Genomic DNA, 17,385 nt, shown 5'->3' on the forward strand with positions numbered 1-17,385 from the left:
TCCCTTGGCAGTTAGTGATCAGATCAGACTAAAATGGCAGTTAATCTACTGATGGGGTTTATCTAAATTAAATTTTACAAAGCAACTTGTGGCCAAGGCACTATGCTGGATGGTTTCCAACTTGACAAAACAATCAGATGTTGAACTAATGGGACAATTAGTCTTTAAACCCTTTTCTGCAGAGCTGGGAATTCATTCAAATTAATGTTATCAAATCACACTTGAGTCAATCAGTTCAGTGACCTAATGACTGAATCTGAGCTGGTACATCCTGATGAATTTTATTGAACGTAGCACCTCAAGCTCAACATATTGCAGGTTTCTCGTCTGTTAGGTTTTAGACCAATTGGCTTAAATTTACATGGTCCCATTCAGTTTATGGAACAGTAGTTAGCAACATGTATAAAAAGAAGAATGCAAAAGTTAAATTAATATTAATTTATTCTTGCATACATGATTCAAGAGAATAATCCACAACTATTTACATATTTGTTAGTGAATGTATGCAGCGAGCTGGAGCTGATTAAGTACAAATTACATCACAGGCCTGCAATGCAACACTTCACACAGTATCCATGTGTAATTTCACTGCATTTAATCATGTCACACTTTAATCCTCTTGATGAACTTGGCATACCACATGTAGGAAGTTGCTGCACACAGGCCATACCTTTTAAAAAGAAAAAATCAATTTAGTAATGGACATTTACAGAGTTATTTACAGTATATAACAGCAGACAAGTGTAGTTAATGCAAAGGTAAAGCATCCACCCACCATGTAACTATGTACTGCATGTGCTCATTCCTCAGTGTGACTCTGGTTTGTCCACCTATTGGTCCACCAGGGATGGTGCTCCCTGCAGGCGACACATTTATTTAATTTATGCAAGGTAGGGTAAATATTGAATATTTAACCTGAAACCGACTACTGTATGATGTAGTTGAATCAAAGAGCATCATGGGCTTTGTTGTTAATGAGACCTTACCGAAGTCGGCATCAATGAAGACGGGCTCAGCTCCAGTCACACTGGACATGGCCTCCAGGTCTCGATAATGCCAGCGGTTTCTCTCCACGTCATTGTTTGGAACAAAGGGTTTTCGAATCTCTGTCAGCCTGACGACCCCGACCAGTTCCACCTCACCTTCCACCTGCACAGACGCATCATTACACTGTGTTAAATACATGTAGACAGTCTACAAAGAAACAGACATTACAAAGTCGCAGCACCACTAATACACTGACACTACACTCATCACATGAGCAGTGTCAATCAGTTAGAATTAAGAATAAAATGTGTTTGCAGTTATGTCCAAAAAAACCACATCATCTGAAATACAAACCTGTCCTTTCATCCTGGTCTCTGGTCTTATCTTCTGCCTTGGGACGTATCCTCTGTTCACCAGGATTGTGATGCTGCCGGTGAACGTAGCCGAGATCAGTCACAGTTGAATATAGCGTTAAGATCTCTATGCAGTTACTATTACAATTACAGGATTAACCCAGTGATGTTTCATCTTGCTTGTTACCCGAGGTCAGTACAGTGGAAAGGGGTGATGACATTAGCGCCGGTCTCTCCACTTGAAGACAGCTGTCCTGCCTCTCTGGCCTCTTTCTCTGGGTCCACTGGGGAGCGGGGCAGAATATACAGCTCCTGGCAGTGGTCGTACTGTCCTCGCACCCTCACCCTCCTGTACTCGAGGTTATTCAGCTCTTGAGGACTAGGATCAAGGGAGATAAATGACAGTTTTTCTGCACATTGAAAACCACATTGAGTATATTGCTCCAGGTTGCTCTAATATTTTCTCATATAAAACTCAAATTTTGACCTTAGTAGGTCAATCCATAATAAAACCAAATTACTGAATACTTTATATTTAGCAATAGCACTTGATTTCTTATAAAAACAACTTGCATGTTTCTTGTAAAGTGCATCATCTGCTTCAGTCTCTGATAAAGCAGGAGATGCTATAGCTGCATATAGTGAACTGCTGTGAACAGTCAGTGTCAGTATGAACTGCTGTTTGATCCAGAGTGTGTGTGAGGAGAATGTTACATGTGTCTGTTGGGGCTGCAACTAATGATTGTTATCATTATTGATTAATCTGCCAACTATTTTCCCCTTTTAATCTACAAATCGTTTGGTGTATAGAACATCCAAAAACAGAGAAAATATTTTCCATCAAATATCCTAGAGCACAAGAACCAGAGAATAATACTCAAAAGATTAGTAGATTGTTGATTCATTTTTTTTCAGTGGATTGATACATTGATCGTTGCAGCTCTGGGGTCTACTGTGTACTTACTCAAGAGGAAGAGGAATGGGTTCTGCATTAGTGAGTTTTGTCAGATCGTCTATCAGCTGCATTTTCCACTGACGCCGTTTCACCTTCACAGAAACAGAAGTATATGAGTCCATTGAAGAACAATAAAAAACCAAACATACACGAGCATTATCAAAAACAAAGTGATGGCCCAAAGTAAATAAGATGTACCTGCCATGTACCAAGGCCAAAGGTGGTGGCAGGGATGAGCAGCAGGAACCATTTGAGGAAAGAGTCTTCTCCCTTCTCTGCTCCCACTGCTGTAGAGCTGGACTTTCGCCCAAAGTTGACAAACCTGCCTGGAAATTCACAATACACAGTTACACACATGACAAAGTTTACACTTAATAATGAGGTATTGTTCATTTTGTAGAGCTCAGTCTGAAACACTGCTTCATTTATTTTAAATATGTTTTCAAATAGGAAAATCTTTACAAGATCTTCATTTATTTTTGTTAATATACTCTCAGTGGCCACTTTATCAAGTTCACCTTTACAATCTATTGCATTTCAAACCAACAGCTTCCACCTTTACAAAGTCTATAATGTTCACTTTCAGTTGACATTGTCAGAAATGTGTAAATTCAATGAATAGTTAAAGAGGATGCTGCGTTGTTACCAATGTTTTGTCCTCCCTATTTACATACAATGCATTCAAAAAGTATTCAGCCCCCTTTATTTTTTCACATGTTGTTATGTTACCACCTTATGCTTTAAACTCATGTCCCCTCATCAAGCTACACTCAATAGCCTATAATGACAAAGTGGAAACAGAATTTTATTAAGTTTTGCAAATTTATTAAAAATTAAAAAACTGAACTATCACATTGATTTTCAAAACTTAATGTGTATGTAGGCTAACATCCCTTCAAATGGTCCAAGCATTTTTGTATCTGTTCTCAGAAACAAGTGCAAATAAGCTGGTGTCCAGTGTTGTCATTGTGTTGAGCATAATTTCCAATAAGCATAGCCTCATATTTACCGTCTGCACGTCTGAAGAGAGGCACTCTGGACAGAAGGAAAGTCCTCTTGATGTAAACGACATTAGTCTGCAATTAAAAACAAAATAAACTGAAGTCAAAACCTGCAGTTCGTGCGAAGCGATGACAAAGACTTACACAACTCTTTCTTTGGGACGCGAAGACACAGCTGAAAAGTTACACCATGGGACTTGCCTGTTTTTTCAGTGTTGACAGAACCCTGCTGGAATAAGCCAGCACTATTTTCAGAGAGGCCATGCTGTATCAAAACATTAATGAAACAGCCGGTAAAAGTGTATGAGACAACTGACTACAGACCAGCTACGATGGTTAAATCCATGAAGAGCTAACAGCCGGATCTTCTTGTGCGTTTCCTCGTGCATTTACGGTACAAGTGCTGGGATCAGCCAAAATGGATGTATACAGACTGAGTGAAAAAAGTATCCCTACCCCATGAATCCGTTATAATTTATTTAAACATTATAATGATATGCGTAAATAGTCTTACATGGTTTCCTTGCAATGGCTCCTGAATGACAAACAGTTTGCTTTTAAATATGTATTAAGGAAATTTAATGTAAATTAAGTGCTGACTTCCTTTTGGAAAATTTTCTTTCTTCAGAAGCTGCACTTTCTGGTTCATAATAATATTCACATTAATAACCGTTTGACTGAGTGTACAAACTTTTTTTTCATTCAGTCGGTTCACATCAATTTTGGTCGCTTCCAGCACCCGTACCGTAAGTGCACGAGGAGACGTGCAAGATGTATTTGCCATCCTAAATTGCCAGTTGAGTAACTGACATGTTTCCGCTCAGAGGGGGACTGTTTCTGGTGTTACTACTTCCGGTTCGTTGACGCTCCGCCCCGCTGTTTTTGACCCACGTGTGTATAGAAATGTGTTGATATTTTTTGAACAGTAAACTCCTGTCTTCACGTGTGTGTTTTAACTGGATTAAATCCAACAGCTCGGTTCATTTGTTGACATGGATCTCGCCTCCAAGGACTCGTACATTCAGAAACTCGCAAGTAAAGTGTTTTCTCAACGGGACCAGGAGCCAAAGAAGAGACCGTTTGGTAAGGTTGATTTACACCCTATTATCACAATAAGTCTTTTCTGTGCTGCAAATGAGAAAATAGTGTGTACATCATGTGTTTGTTGATGTAGAAAAGCTTCTAAAACTGTCATCAAATCACTTGCTGTTACTGCAGCTGATCAAATGAGGCGCTACACTGTAAAAGTAAAAACAGTTTCCTGATACATCGTGTGTATTCAAGACACAAATATTAGAAATAGGGCTGATAAATTAACAACTTCTTCAGAAAATTAGTCGGCAACCTTTTTGATTTATCACAGTCAATCATTTAATTTTCTGCCTCTTACATGTAATAACTTCAAGCTTTTATGTGTTTAATATCATGAATGGATATCATTGGGGTATTGACGGGTGTGACAAAAGACATTTTAGGACATTGCCTTGAGCTCTAGGAAATTGTGACAGACATTTTTAATTAATCAGATGTTATCATTTAAAACATTTATCTTTCCATGTTTGTTTTTTCTGTGTGTAGCCCACTTCAAGGGGAAAGGTGACACCGGTCCCCCAAAGAAGAAGAAAAAGTGTAAAAAGAAACATTTCAAAGAAAGGGCCACCAATGAGAAGACACCTAAAGCCCAACAGAAGCCTTCACTCTCTCCAGCAGCACAGAAAAACCCAGTCACAGCAAAACCAAAAGGCTCCAAAGCTGAGAGCATAAATGGATCTGCAACGCCGACACCGAAAGGTGCAGAAACTCAGCAATTTGCATCAAAGTTCATTAAAGCTCTAATCTGTGTGTGTTGTAACTTTATATTTACATTTCCTACAGTCACATTTTATTCTCTCTCTTTTTTTTTTAAAGGAGTTAATGCACAGTCCAACTTCTCAACAGTAGATATTCTACGCAAGAGGCTTCATGAAAAAATCGAAGAGTCCAGAGGGCAGGTATGCACATTTTAAAAGCTCTGACTGAGAGACACATGGAGGTTGAATTATACTCTCCATTAGCAACACAACATTATGTCAATTGCACTGATGCGGTAAACTCCGCCCACTGTCTCCTCCATTGGAGCCGTGTTCTTAAAACCAGCAGAACAATCAATATTTGCTGAAAGGTGCCATTTGAATGTTGAAAAATGTTTACCTCTAAAACTGTGCTCTTTTTCTGATGCTGAGAAGAAACAAGTACAATCACACGCAACATCAAACACAGTAAAGGAAATGTTTAATGCATAATATGCAGCATAGTAATGATGTATTTATCATATTGTCAGTTCGAAGCTAAGGCCATAAGTTATTCTTTTGCTTGCTCCAGAAATATAACTGTTCTTGTGCAGTTACAGGCCTCAGCTGCAAAGGTTTGACTTGGTTGGTAAAGCAGATATTTGATACACCTGAGACACTAATAAGAAGATGTCGGGATTTTGGCCAGAATTCATTAATTGATTATGTGCATGTTCACGTCTCCATCCAGTCAGGTTTAGAGTTGGTGCAATTTTTTTTTAATATGACTGACTTCTGACTGAATTATAAAACAGAAAAATACATGATTTATTGTTTGTTAGACACTAATCAGATTGTGCACGTCTTTTATCAGGGAGCCCCAAAGGATACATTATCAGAAGCCGTCCAGGCCAAGCGAGCAAAACGAAAGCTGGAACGCGAACGCAAGAAGAGGAAGAGGAAAGAGTTTCGGATGAAGCAGCTAGAAGAAAAAAGTGGTGAGGAGCAGATGCCGGAGATAAAACAGGAAGAGCAGGAACAGCCTGCCCCTGCTGAAAACAAAAGAAATAAAACGGCTATTATCTTCAACAAGGTGGAGATGGTAGATGAGTGTTATTTAAATGAAATGCAGAAAAAGAAGAGCAAGAAACAGGGCATCAAGGGCCAGTTAACACCGCTGACGGGGAAGAACTACAAGCAGCTGCTCACCCGCGTGGAGGCTCGCAAAGCAAAGCTGGAAGAGCTGAGGGAGAAAGACGAGGGGAAGGCCCGTGAGATGGAGGAGAAGATGAAATGGACCAACCTGCTTTATAAAGCAGAGGGCATCAAAATCAAGGACGACGAGGACATGCTGCGTGCCTCGCTGAAGAAGAAGGAGAAGGGCCGCGCTCAGAGGAAGAAGAACTGGGACCAGCGTAGCGAGAACATCTTAGAGAAGATGCAGCACCGGCAAGACAAGAGGCGGAAGAACATCCAGAGACGCAAACAAGTCAAAACAGAGAAGAAGAAGGACAGAGCGCGGAAGAAAGGCAGAGTGCTGCCTGAGGACTTGAAAAAAGCTACAGTGTAGGAGTCTGTGGTGTTTTATCATAAGACATACACAAAGTCTGAAAAAGTAAATCAGTATCTTTTTATGGCAGTATGATTTATTAAAAGATATGAAAGCGCTACAGCTGTTTAACATATTGTACCTTCTTTCTTGTCAAGGTATAATATGTGTTATGATCAATAAAATATTATCCTTTGTTGTGGAGAAGATGAATGAAAGTTTCTGTTGAATTTGTTGGATTTCTGTTTGTCATATCAAACCGAGGTTTGTGTCTTTTGAAGGAATAGTTTGATATTTTGCAGGATACGTTTATTCACATCCCTGTTCTATGAAGTCAACGTACAGCAAGCAACTGGTTAACTTGATTAACTTAGTATAAAGACTGGAAACAGCTAGCCTGGCTCAGTCCAAAGCTAACAAAATCCAGTGTATTCAATTCATTTTCTTATGTAAAAGTACCAATAAGACACTGTAAAAATACTCAACCTTTACAGTTTACCCTACAGTTATAATCATAGTGAAGTAAAAGTACAAAAAGTTACCAGCACAGGGACAAGAGCGTCAGTTTGAAGTGACTTACCATTTATTGTTGGCAAATCAAGACACACGAACCCACTGCAAACAAGCACCAAACAAAGAGGCACAATAAAGACATTTAATAAAACCACAAAAAAGTAAAGATTACTTCAAAGAGTTACAGAATTATCACAAAGACACAAGACAACTACAGAAATTAAACAACTACAAAAAAAAACTGAAAATGGAGATACAAAGACACAAAAAAAATAAGCAAAAAACACAAAAAGAAGAATGGACTAAAAAATGGACGATGAAAACAAATACAGTTCTTTCCGAAGATGAAGAACTGCTCCTTTAAATGACAGCAGTGATTTGATTATTTATTATATATCACACTAGTTAGTGTGTGAGCTGGGTTTTTTTGTGCGTGTGTTTGTGTGCGTGTTTGTGTGCGTGTGTGTGTTTGTCCGTGTTTACCAGTGTCGCTGTTTCTAATTTTAATATCTCGCCCCGCCCACCAGGCAGGAAGTAGGAATGAAAACACAAGGAGGTCGGAGGGGAGGCACGGGACCTGACTCATCTCTCACTTTCTCTCGTTAGTTAACATCTTACTGGCCTCAGGAGTGTTGCTCATCAGGACTGAACAACACGTCTGTAAACATTTGTAGTACACCGTCATCTGTCCTGCGGGGATTCTTCTGCGGTGATATAAACCTGTGCGCTCCTGTCCCACGGGATGATCTTCCATTGATGGGAATAATCAGGAACCTGGCCGCTAGTTTGACTGTAATTCGTCAGAGTTCAATCAGAAATCATCACCAGGTGAGTAAAGCTTTGAAACACTGAAGAGACACTTTACAACTGCATCATACGGCGAATTTTAAAAAGAGCTGCTTTCATCACAGATAATCATGGCAAGACGACTTCATGCGCGCAGGACAGACGGGGTCGATAAAAACGTTTGGTAAGTGATAATATTACATCATGATTGACACCCAATTTACCCAGGAGTTTGTTTAGGTTATATATATCTGGGATTAAATTGAGTCCAAAAGCTAATGGTTTCCTGGCAGAAGATTAACCACTTCATGTGTTTGCCAAGACTGTTTATTTCCAAGTGAACAGGTTGTGCTTGTTCTCTAGTAATTTATTACCCTTAAGGTCGAGTCCGTCAGTAGTTCTAATGTTGCATTCAAGTGTCCAGTCCTTAATATAACCATCTGATTGGTGGAGCATGGGGGTGGTACAGAGCGCGGGTTAGTAAGCATTTTAAATTATAAAAATATCACTTTTCTTCTTGAAGGCAGCATTAGTCCCACAAACTGCAACAAGAGACAAAAATAGGTCTTTTTAATACCAAGTAATCAGATTATATTTTATCATTCTCTGTTTTGCTTGTTTCCCAGTGATATTTTATACTGCTGTTATTTCTTCTTTTTTTAATTTCCAAAACGTTAAATATATATATATATGTGATATTGACAGATACATTTTCTGAGCAGCTGTTTTGCACCAACAGGGTTGAATTCACACAACTGGCAGCAGACTACAAACCAGTGAACCTCGGACAGGGATTTCCTGACTTCTCCCCTCCTCCATTTATCCAGGAGGCTTTTTGTAAAGCTGTGAGTGGTGGACCCACAATGCACCAGTATACCCGAGCTTTTGTAAGTGTAATTGCACACATGGGGAGACTTGTATATGAATGTCAGATAAGCTTATTTTAAGTTCATGTTATAATGATTTCAGTCATTTCTATCAGGTATTAAAGGGAAAAATGGATGCAGAACAACACCTCATGTTTTAATGTTGATTTCACATTTCCTCAGGGCCACCCGCTTCTTGTAAAAAATCTGGCTAAATTCTTCAGTAGGATTGTGGGACATGAGATCGATCCTCTTGACGACATCCTGGTCACAGTTGGAGCTTATCAGGCTCTCTTCTGCACATTTCAGGCTCTGGTTGATGAAGGTGATGAGGTACGGAAAATTAACACAAGTCAGAATCAAAATGTTCTACAGTCCAACAGCAGTTAGGAAAACGTAAAAGCAGCAAATTCAGAAGATATTTGCATAAATTTGAATAAAGTGTACATGTGGTTTTACTCCATGTTAGAACTCCTCTACATGGTTCTTAGCACAGGTTAAAAAATACTAAGAATTGAAGAAAATAATGCCATTACACAGTGTGTTTAAAGGTGCTACACGTAGTAAATTTACATGTGGTTAATTTTTCGAAAGAAGAAAATCAAACAACAGACATTTGTCTTTCAGGTCATAATTGTCGAGCCGTTCTTTGACTGTTACCAGCCGATGGTGACGATGGCTGGAGGAAAGGCCGTGTATGTGCCTCTGAGGCCGGTGGGTGGTTTACACATGACAAAAAATATAAAAGAGCTGTGATCCTTCTTTTAGCAATCTCAACTTTGTCTTCGATGATTTTTACATTTACCTTGAAGTATTTTTCTCTTTTTCTTTTGTTAATTATAGAAAGTTGGTGGCACCGTCCTGTCAAGTGGAGACTGGGTTCTCTCTGCTGAGGAGCTGGCCAGTAAAATCACTCCACGCACAAAAGCCATTGTTATCAACACTCCCAACAACCCATTAGGAAAGGTCAGGTATTGACTGTTCGCTCTCAACTTTGGGTAATGCACCCGGTCTGCTGAGAGGAGAGCTTTGTTGTGCTCATATTTGGCACAACAACAGATAGAATCTGTGTGAAGTGAAGTGGAGGCTGTTTTTGTGCAGTCTTGTGCTGTGTGCAAAATGTTCAACAGAGGGATTTTTCTGTGGCCTTGCTCATAAGCGAACATATATATCAATATTACAGGTTTACAAGACGGAAGAGCTGCAAGTGATCGCTGATCTGTGCATCAAACACGACATGCTGTGCATCAGTGACGAGGTGTACGAGTGGCTGACTTACGACGGAGCCAAGCACGTGAAGATAGGTGAGATAGTGTAAATCTAGAGTTCAGCAAAATGCTTAAAATCACAGAGCGAAATTATTAATTATCGCTTGTTTTGTTTTGTTTTTGCTGTGTTGCTGACAGCCAGTCTTCCAGGCATGTGGGAGCGAACCATCACTGTTGGCAGCGCTGGAAAGACCTTTAGTGCTACTGGCTGGAAGGTAATGCACAGATGTTGTGGTCAACAAGGTCATGTGATCTGCTTTACTACACATTGTTCTGATGGCTCGTATTGTCTTGTCAGGTTGGCTGGGCGATCAGCTCCGGACATATCATCAAACACATGAAAACCATCCATCAGAACAGCGTTTACCACTGTGCAACAGCTGCTCAGGTAACATTTCAACATTTTAGACTGTTGTTGCAATAAAAACCTGCACACTGAGCTGAGGATGAGGCAACCATGTGTAATATTTGAATGTGAGAGGTCGCTGTGTCTGAACTCACACTGATCACTGATTGATCCTAACTGAGGTATAATGTTAGTAAAGAGAGGTCTTAATGTCCAATCTGGATTTTAATCTTCTCCCAACATAAACTTGTTTGAATGAATGATCTGCACTTTGAAGCAGACAGTATGAATGAGGAAATGAAGCGCTGTGTCAAACAGCTTCTTCAGGGGAGGAGGGAGAAGACAGAGAGAAACTCGAGTGTTTGTTGAAGAAAACCCGCCAGCGAGCAGGTTAGTTTCTGCGACACTCAGAGTTTCCACTGAACCATCCCATTCTGTGTGTAACAGGAGGCAGTGGCTCACGGCTTTGAGAGAGAGTACCAGATGTTTGGGAGTCCAGAGAGCTACTTCCAGCAGCTGCCTGCGATGCTGCACCACAAGAGGAAGAAGCTGGCCTCGTGTCTGGAGAGTGTGGGTTTGCAGCCCATCATGCCGGAGGGAGGTTATTTCCTGATCGCAGACATCTCCTCTGTCAGTGAGTGACGAGCAAACATCTGAACTGGTTGCATCCATCATTGCTTAAGATCATCATGTCAGTTTATTGCTTCTACTCTAAAGAATATTCACCTCAGCTTTCTTGTTTTACCAGAGCTGGATCTGAATGACCCGAGCACTAAGGATGAACCTTATGATTTCAGATTTGTTAAATGGCTAATTAAAGAGAAGGTAAGGATTTACGGCGACTGCGTGATGCGTTTTCTGTTAAAGAAAAGAAAAAGTGATTGGATGAGTGTTTTTGTGCAACATTTAATTTTGCTGTATGATGATGTATTAAGCATATCCTAATTTTTCTGACTCTTTACTATATAATTTGTCTTTTTCTCTGCAGGGTTTAGCAACGATCCCCGTCTCTGCATTCTACAGTCCAGAGCACGGGAAGGAGTTTGACAAATACATCCGGTTCTGTTTCGTCAAGGTAAATTCAACCTAATTCATTGAAATGAAAGTAATCCAGACCTTCTCCTGTCTTACTCTGTTGCTCCTCGTCAGCCTCTCTCACGCACTGTTTCTGTGCTCACAGGAGGACTCCACGCTGGACGCAGCAGAGGACATCTTGAGAAAGTGGAGTCCCGGGCAGTAAAGCCGTCCATGATGTGAAGGGCTACTCCTCCATCCAAATTTCACCAAGTTATTCAAGCTGGCCTAGTCTGCTTCCTTAGTTAAATATTCAGCCATATTCAGTGTTTCTGTACTGTAAAGTACACAAACACATCATCCACTTTCTGTCCTAATTCTACAATCGTGAAAACACAAAAAAGAAATCTTTGTTAATGATCCCGTGCAATGATTGTATGCTGAAGATTGTAAAGTAAATTTTTTCCGTATTATAACTATAATTTTTTTGTTATTTTAATGGAAAGTTGAAGTGATTTATTTTTAAGATAAATGATGTTCTTCTGCCTGTGTGACACATTTTACCTGCTGAGATATTTGTCCTGAATCAAACTGAGCTAAAAGTTTTAATAAAGAGTCCAAATGTTCTGTTATTCAGTGTAACTCTTATCTGTTTATTGACACTGTTTTCCTTGTAAGGGAAATGTGTATATTACAGTCGTCTGCATAACAGCAGTTTAAACATGTAGTCAAAGAGGTGTTTCATTTATAGATAGATTAGAGATTAAAATTTGAATTTCTTAGCATTGCAGCATCCTAATCCCACATCACTATACCGAGGAACAGGTTCAGTAGGAGGGCTTGTAAAGGTGCTTGATTAACCAATATGACTAAATAAAATTTTCACATATCATTTAATAAATTAGTTGACGGCAACCTGAGGTCAGCAGTGCACTGACCGTTTCTACTGGTATTAACTATGCAGAAGTTAATTCACCAAAAGTCTTGCACCAATAATTAATAAAGCTGCAAAGACTGAAAATGATTGTTGCTTTCAATGTCTTTAATTACCTTATGTTTTTTTTATTATTTTTTTTATATTCTATTAATGAATTTTAGAATTCTTACTGTTTCTTTGTGTGTTGATATTTCAACCTGACATTTTTAAGATCTGATGATTCTACATTTCATTCAATAAAGAATTGTTGAGCGGAAAAAAGGTATAAAGGTTCAAAAAGGTTGAAAGGTCATTTGAAGGAAGGTGGAGGCAACTTAGACTGTGGTTGGTCAGAGTTCAGCCAGAAACCACAACAAGGTGAGCACAGCAGCTGGACTGAAGAGAGGCTTCTGTAATATAACAGTAATAGTTGCAGCTTTCACAGTAACTGACGTGCTTTTCATTTCAGATCATGTCAAGACGACTCGACACGCGCAGAACAGACGATGTGGATAAAAATGTTTGGTAAGTGATAAAAACACAGGTGGACTCTTGACACCTGAGCTGAACAGAGTTTATAGGCAGCTGTAAAGCTCAGTCCTCGTGACAGCAGACGATCCCTACAGTGGAATATGAAGTATTCAGTGTTTTTAATCATTTTTAATTCAGAAAGAATAAAGATGCATCTCCCTGAGGAGCCTGGTCTTAGAATACATCCATGGAGAAAGCCTTTTAGGCGTTTGTACCTGTTAAACTTGAGTTTTTCACACCCTGAGTTGAGCCTGTCAGGAAGCGGTGCACCTTTTCTCATGTTGTAGTCATTGCTCGGAGGCATGATATTTGCTCAGTTTTTGGTGCTTTTTGTTGATTAGAATATTTATTCTTGTACTTCTTGTACCCCACTGTTAAATTTTCACAGGTGATTGTGATAATGACAGATACATTTTCTGAGCAGCTGTTTTGCACCACCAGGGTTGAATTCACACAACTGGCAGCAGACTACAAAGCTGTGAACCTCGGACAGGGATTTCCTGACTTCTCCCCTCCTCCGTTTATCCGGGAGGCTTTTTGTAAAGCTGTGGCCGGAGGACCCGCAATGCACCAGTATACCCGGGCTTTTGTAAGTGTAGTTAGACAGGAGGTTTTTATCTTTATCAGTTTTATCTTGATGTGAATGTCAGGGAGACACAATCCTGCTATTCTCTTGGGAAATTACCATATCCAATGGTTCATATTAAGTTCGATATCAGTCAGTAAGTTTTAATGAGCAAATGGATGAAATGCCAGTCAAGACATTTCTTAATGTTATTTATTTTCCTCAGGGCCACCCCCCACTTGTAAAAAGTCTGGCTAAATTCTTCAGTAGGATTGTGGGACATGAGATCGATCCTCTTGAAGACGTCCTGGTCACAGTGGCAGCTTATCAGGCTCTTCTGTGCATTTCAGGCTCTGGTTGATGAAGGTGATGAGGTACGGAAATTAACACAAGTTAATGATTTATGAACATGACATATGAACTTTCCACATTGTAATGTTGTATATAATAATTGTTTCATATTTATGAGCAGAACAGGGATGAGACATGTTTATATTTCATATATTTATCTGAAATTTGGTTTACTCTTTGAAGGCAAAGGCAAAATCTTTTAGCCTAAATTATTCCAAGATTTAATTTCTTAATGACGCAATTTACGCACAGACATGCCAAAGTAAAGGCAAAAAAGTGAAGAAAATCAAACAACAGACATTTGTCTCTCAGGTCATAATTGTCGAGCCGTTCTTTGACTGTTACCAGCCGATGGTGAAGATGGCTGGAGGAAAGGCGGTGTACTTGCCTCTGAGGCTGGTGGGTGTTTACACAAGAGCTGTAAAGAATCTTTTGACAGCCTCTGTCACCTTTGTCCTTGTTAAACTTCATGCATCAAACTCGAGGGATTTTTTTCTCTTTTCTTTTGTTAATTATAGAAAGTTGGTGGCACCGTCCTGTCAAGTGGAGACTGGGTTCTCTCTGCTGAGGAGCTGGCCAGTAAAATCACCCCACACACAAAAGCCATTGTTATCAACACTCCCAACAACCCATTAGGAAAGGTCAGCACTTGGCATTTTATTTAGTTTAAAATAAGCAGGTTGGTAACCTGTCCCCTTGCTAAAAGGGAAGGTTTGGTGAGCTCAGAGATTTTGCTGAATTGTTCAGGAAATCAGTGTGAAAACTGAATTAATTTGTAAAACCACTTGTCAAACTGTAAACTTAGATTGTAGTTGTTTTACTGGATATTTTACATAAACATGTCGCACATCCACTTCTATCGCAGGTTTACAAGACTGAAGAGCTGCAAGTGATCGCTGATCTGTGCATCAAACACGACATGCTGTGCATCAGTGACGAGGTGTATGAGTGGCTGACTTACGACGGAGCCAAACATGTGAAGATAGGTGAGATACAGCCAGAATTAAGCAGAATCGTAGCGCGGTTATATTTCACAGCGTTGTGCTTGGTCTCATTGACAGTCAGCCTTCCAGGCATGTGGGAGCGCACAGTCACTGTCGGCAGCGCTGGAAAGACCTTCAGTGCTACTGGCTGGAAGGTAAACAGATCTTCTGAGAAACAAAGACACATCATTTGGTTCACTACGACCTGTTACAGTGACATTTTATTGTTAATGAAATTTTGTTTTCCTCAGGTTGGTTGGGCTATTAGCTCTGGCAAAATCATGAAACATATTAAAGCCATGCATCAGAGCTCTGTGTTTGATTGTGCAACTGCTGCTCAGGTAAACATATGGACGTATTAAACTATCTTAAGTAAAGTTTTTCTGTGATTTCTAGGAAAGAAATCAAGTGTTTTTAATTCAGAGTTGTAATAGACCAGTTGGTCCAGTATCACAAAAGCTCACTAAAACATGGAATCTGGGGTTTGAATGTTTTATTCAGTGTAAGCATTATATTGTTTTTGTGAAGTTAATGTACCATGGCAAACTATGGAAATGGACAGAGGATATTTAGGATGGTTTTTTCTTTGTCTCTGTGAGATTCAGAAGATGCATATCATGATTTTCATATCTGTTTCTGCAAAAAAGATACTGCTTCAGTCCTGTGTGTCCCATTTCGGCCTTCTCATCCTTCCCCTGTGCGTAACAGGAGGCAGTGGCTCACGGCTTTGAGAGAGAGAGTACCAGATGTTTGGGAGTCCAGAGAGCTACTTCCAGCAGCTGCCTGCGATGCTGCACCACAAGAGGAAGAAGCTGGCCTCGTGTCTGGAGAGTGTGGGTTTGCAGCCCATCATGCCGGAGGGAGGTTATTTCCTGATCGCAGACATCTCCTCTGTCGGTGAGCGTCACGTATTGTTCTGTGTCCAGTGGTGTGATGTTGGCATACAGGTGTTGAAGTTCTGTTAGTTTGTGATCTCTGACTGTGTGTTTACACTGGGATCTGTGGTTGTTGGTTCCATGATAAACTGAATTACATCAACTAAAAACTTTACATTTGACTTCAGTTTTTTCCTGAAAGACTTTAAGAAAAGAAAAACTGATTACATCTATTATTGTTTTCAAACATTTTCTGTGTATTGTTTGATAAATTCTGCCAAAATAATTTTTTCCTGCTCCGCATGTGACCTTTTTAAATGAACTCAACACAACAGGCAACAGTATGATTAAAAAAATTCATTCAATCTTGTTTGTAGCTGCATACAATTACACATCAGAGCCATTGACAAATTATGAGACAATGTGCCCCTGGCCACAGACATGTAAAAGACCCCCCATCCCCCACAGAGCAAGATCCACAGATCGAAAGACACTCTATATGTGGTCATTTTGCATCTGTTTGTGCCTGTTTTGCATCTATACTTAACTGTTTTGCATCTCTTTGTAGTCGATTCACATCTATTTATGGTTGTTTTGTGTCTGTATTTACTTGTTTTGTGTCTCTTTGTGGTCATTGTCCATCTCTGTGGTTATTTGGCGTCTAATTTGACTCATTTTTTGTCTTTGTGTCTAGACACTACTGACTAACTTTAACTTTCTTTTTTAACAGAGATTGGCCTCAGTGACCAGAGCAGTAATGATGAACCCTATGACTTCAGATTTGTTAAATGGCTAATTAAAGAGAAGGTAGTAACTGAAAATGTAGTGAAAATTTTATAGAATTTGATGAAAGATGATAACATGAAACCAATATTATAAGAGTTGCATGATTTATGTTGTATGCTGATATATTTAGAATGGCCTGTTTTTATTTATTGTCATTAACTTCTTTCTATGTAATTTGGCTTTTGTTCTGCAGGGGTTAGCAACGATCCCCGTCTCTGCATTCTACAGTCCAGAGCACAGAAAGGACTTTGACAAGTACATCCGGTTCTGTTTCGTCAAGGTAAACAAAGTTACATTACATCATAACTAATTGACCTAATCTACCTTGTGTTGCTTTTTGTCAGTTCTTCTCACTCACTGGTTTTGTCTAAAAGGAGGACTCCACCCTGGATGCAGCAGAGGACATCTTGAGAAAATGGAGCCCCAGAAAGTAAACTAGCCAAAGATGTTGAGCACATAGTCATGCATTTTCTGTCCAATAAGATTTCAACAGCCTAGTTAAACTCATTTTGGATATCTGGGTTAAATTGAGTCATATTCAGTTTATGTGTGTGTGTGTGTGTGTGTGTGTGTGTGTGTGTGTGTGTGTGTGTGTGTGTGTGTGTGTGTGTGTGTGTGTGTGTGGTCCCCACATATAAGTACCCCATCACAGGCTCGCCTTTCAGTTTTTCCACAAACTATAATTGTGGAAACGCTCAGGGTTTTGAAAAACAGACAAAATAAACAAAATAAATGTTTCTGTGCAATGATTTCAAGCAGCAGCAAAGTGTACATAAAATATTTTTCAATATTCTGTTTCTTAGTAATTGTAGATGTTTTTGTCATGTATCTAGGTAAAAGTTAAATAAAGATTTTTATAAATCCACACCTTCAGTTGTATTATTATTACACTTGTACACTATTATTATGTGCATTTAGTAGTAAATTATCACCATAAATAAAATAAAATCTAAGGTAAGCCAAGTCTGTAG

General features: G+C 39.5%; 4 protein-coding genes across 4 annotated transcripts; 3 read left to right on the top strand and 1 right to left on the bottom strand.

Annotated features, from left to right (window-relative positions):
* Positions 1-423: 423 nt before the first annotated feature.
* LOC130186651 (surfeit locus protein 1) lies at positions 424-3,670 on the bottom strand. Its single transcript, XM_056403882.1, has 9 exons — positions 3,498-3,670; positions 3,305-3,371; positions 2,494-2,621; positions 2,305-2,387; positions 1,528-1,719; positions 1,342-1,414; positions 987-1,149; positions 776-857; positions 424-670 (listed from the first exon to the last, which is right to left on the bottom strand). Exons 1-9 carry the CDS (start codon positions 3,558-3,560, stop codon positions 604-606), a joined length of 918 nt encoding a protein of 305 aa, XP_056259857.1. The 5' UTR covers positions 3,561-3,670; the 3' UTR covers positions 424-603.
* Positions 3,671-4,149: 479 nt separating this feature from the next.
* Positions 4,150-6,832, top strand: surf6 (surfeit 6). The gene is made up of 4 exons (XM_056403881.1): positions 4,150-4,379; positions 4,875-5,087; positions 5,205-5,287; positions 5,940-6,832. Exons 1-4 carry the CDS (start codon positions 4,289-4,291, stop codon positions 6,633-6,635), a joined length of 1,083 nt encoding a protein of 360 aa, XP_056259856.1. The 5' UTR covers positions 4,150-4,288; the 3' UTR covers positions 6,636-6,832.
* An 822-nt stretch (positions 6,833-7,654) lies between these two features.
* On the top strand, positions 7,655-12,039 carry kyat1 (kynurenine aminotransferase 1). The gene is made up of 13 exons (XM_056403303.1): positions 7,655-7,955; positions 8,039-8,097; positions 8,653-8,800; positions 8,963-9,112; positions 9,407-9,493; positions 9,623-9,745; positions 9,963-10,083; positions 10,186-10,262; positions 10,346-10,435; positions 10,841-11,027; positions 11,142-11,218; positions 11,382-11,468; positions 11,574-12,039. Exons 1-13 carry the CDS (start codon positions 7,884-7,886, stop codon positions 11,631-11,633), a joined length of 1,338 nt encoding a protein of 445 aa, XP_056259278.1. The 5' UTR covers positions 7,655-7,883; the 3' UTR covers positions 11,634-12,039.
* A 756-nt stretch (positions 12,040-12,795) lies between these two features.
* On the top strand, positions 12,796-16,903 carry LOC130186299 (kynurenine--oxoglutarate transaminase 1-like). The gene is given in 14 exon segments (XM_056403305.1): positions 12,796-12,848; positions 13,296-13,443; positions 13,646-13,749; positions 13,751-13,793; positions 14,083-14,169; positions 14,289-14,411; positions 14,636-14,756; positions 14,832-14,908; positions 15,005-15,094; positions 15,462-15,482; positions 15,485-15,650; positions 16,359-16,435; positions 16,608-16,694; positions 16,789-16,903. Coding segments are annotated over 14 exon segments (1,257 nt in total). The 3' UTR covers positions 16,849-16,903.
* Positions 16,904-17,385: the final 482 nt, after the last annotated feature.

The sequence above is a fragment of the Seriola aureovittata genome, chromosome 18, assembly GCF_021018895.1.
Source record: "Seriola aureovittata isolate HTS-2021-v1 ecotype China chromosome 18, ASM2101889v1, whole genome shotgun sequence".
Classification (NCBI taxonomy): domain Eukaryota; kingdom Metazoa; phylum Chordata; class Actinopteri; order Carangiformes; family Carangidae; genus Seriola; species Seriola aureovittata.

What these genes read in the sequence shown, in the direction of transcription:
- surf6 (XM_056403881.1), top strand. Translation starts at nt 4,289, where the DNA reads ATGGATCTCGCCTCCAAGGACTCGTACATTCAGAAACTCGCAAGTAAA. An exon ending in GCCAAAGAAGAGACCGTTTG is followed by an intron (nt 4,380 to 4,874) that starts GTAAGGTTGATT and finishes TTCTGTGTGTAG; the next exon opens with CCCACTTCAAGGGGAAAGGT. An exon ending in TCGAAGAGTCCAGAGGGCAG is followed by an intron (nt 5,288 to 5,939) that starts GTATGCACATTT and finishes GTCTTTTATCAG; the next exon opens with GGAGCCCCAAAGGATACATT.
- LOC130186651 (XM_056403882.1), bottom strand. Translation starts at nt 3,560, where the DNA reads ATGGCCTCTCTGAAAATAGTGCTGGCTTATTCCAGCAGGGTTCTGTCA. An exon ending in TCTCTTCAGACGTGCAGACG is followed by an intron (nt 2,622 to 3,304) that starts GTAAATATGAGG and finishes GTGAATTTCCAG; the next exon opens with GCAGGTTTGTCAACTTTGGG. An exon ending in CTTCATTGATGCCGACTTCG is followed by an intron (nt 858 to 986) that starts GTAAGGTCTCAT and finishes TGTCGCCTGCAG; the next exon opens with GGAGCACCATCCCTGGTGGA.
- kyat1 (XM_056403303.1), top strand. Translation starts at nt 7,884, where the DNA reads ATGGGAATAATCAGGAACCTGGCCGCTAGTTTGACTGTAATTCGTCAG. An exon ending in AATGGCTAATTAAAGAGAAG is followed by an intron (nt 11,219 to 11,381) that starts GTAAGGATTTAC and finishes TTTTCTCTGCAG; the next exon opens with GGTTTAGCAACGATCCCCGT. An exon ending in TCCGGTTCTGTTTCGTCAAG is followed by an intron (nt 11,469 to 11,573) that starts GTAAATTCAACC and finishes CTGTGCTCACAG; the next exon opens with GAGGACTCCACGCTGGACGC.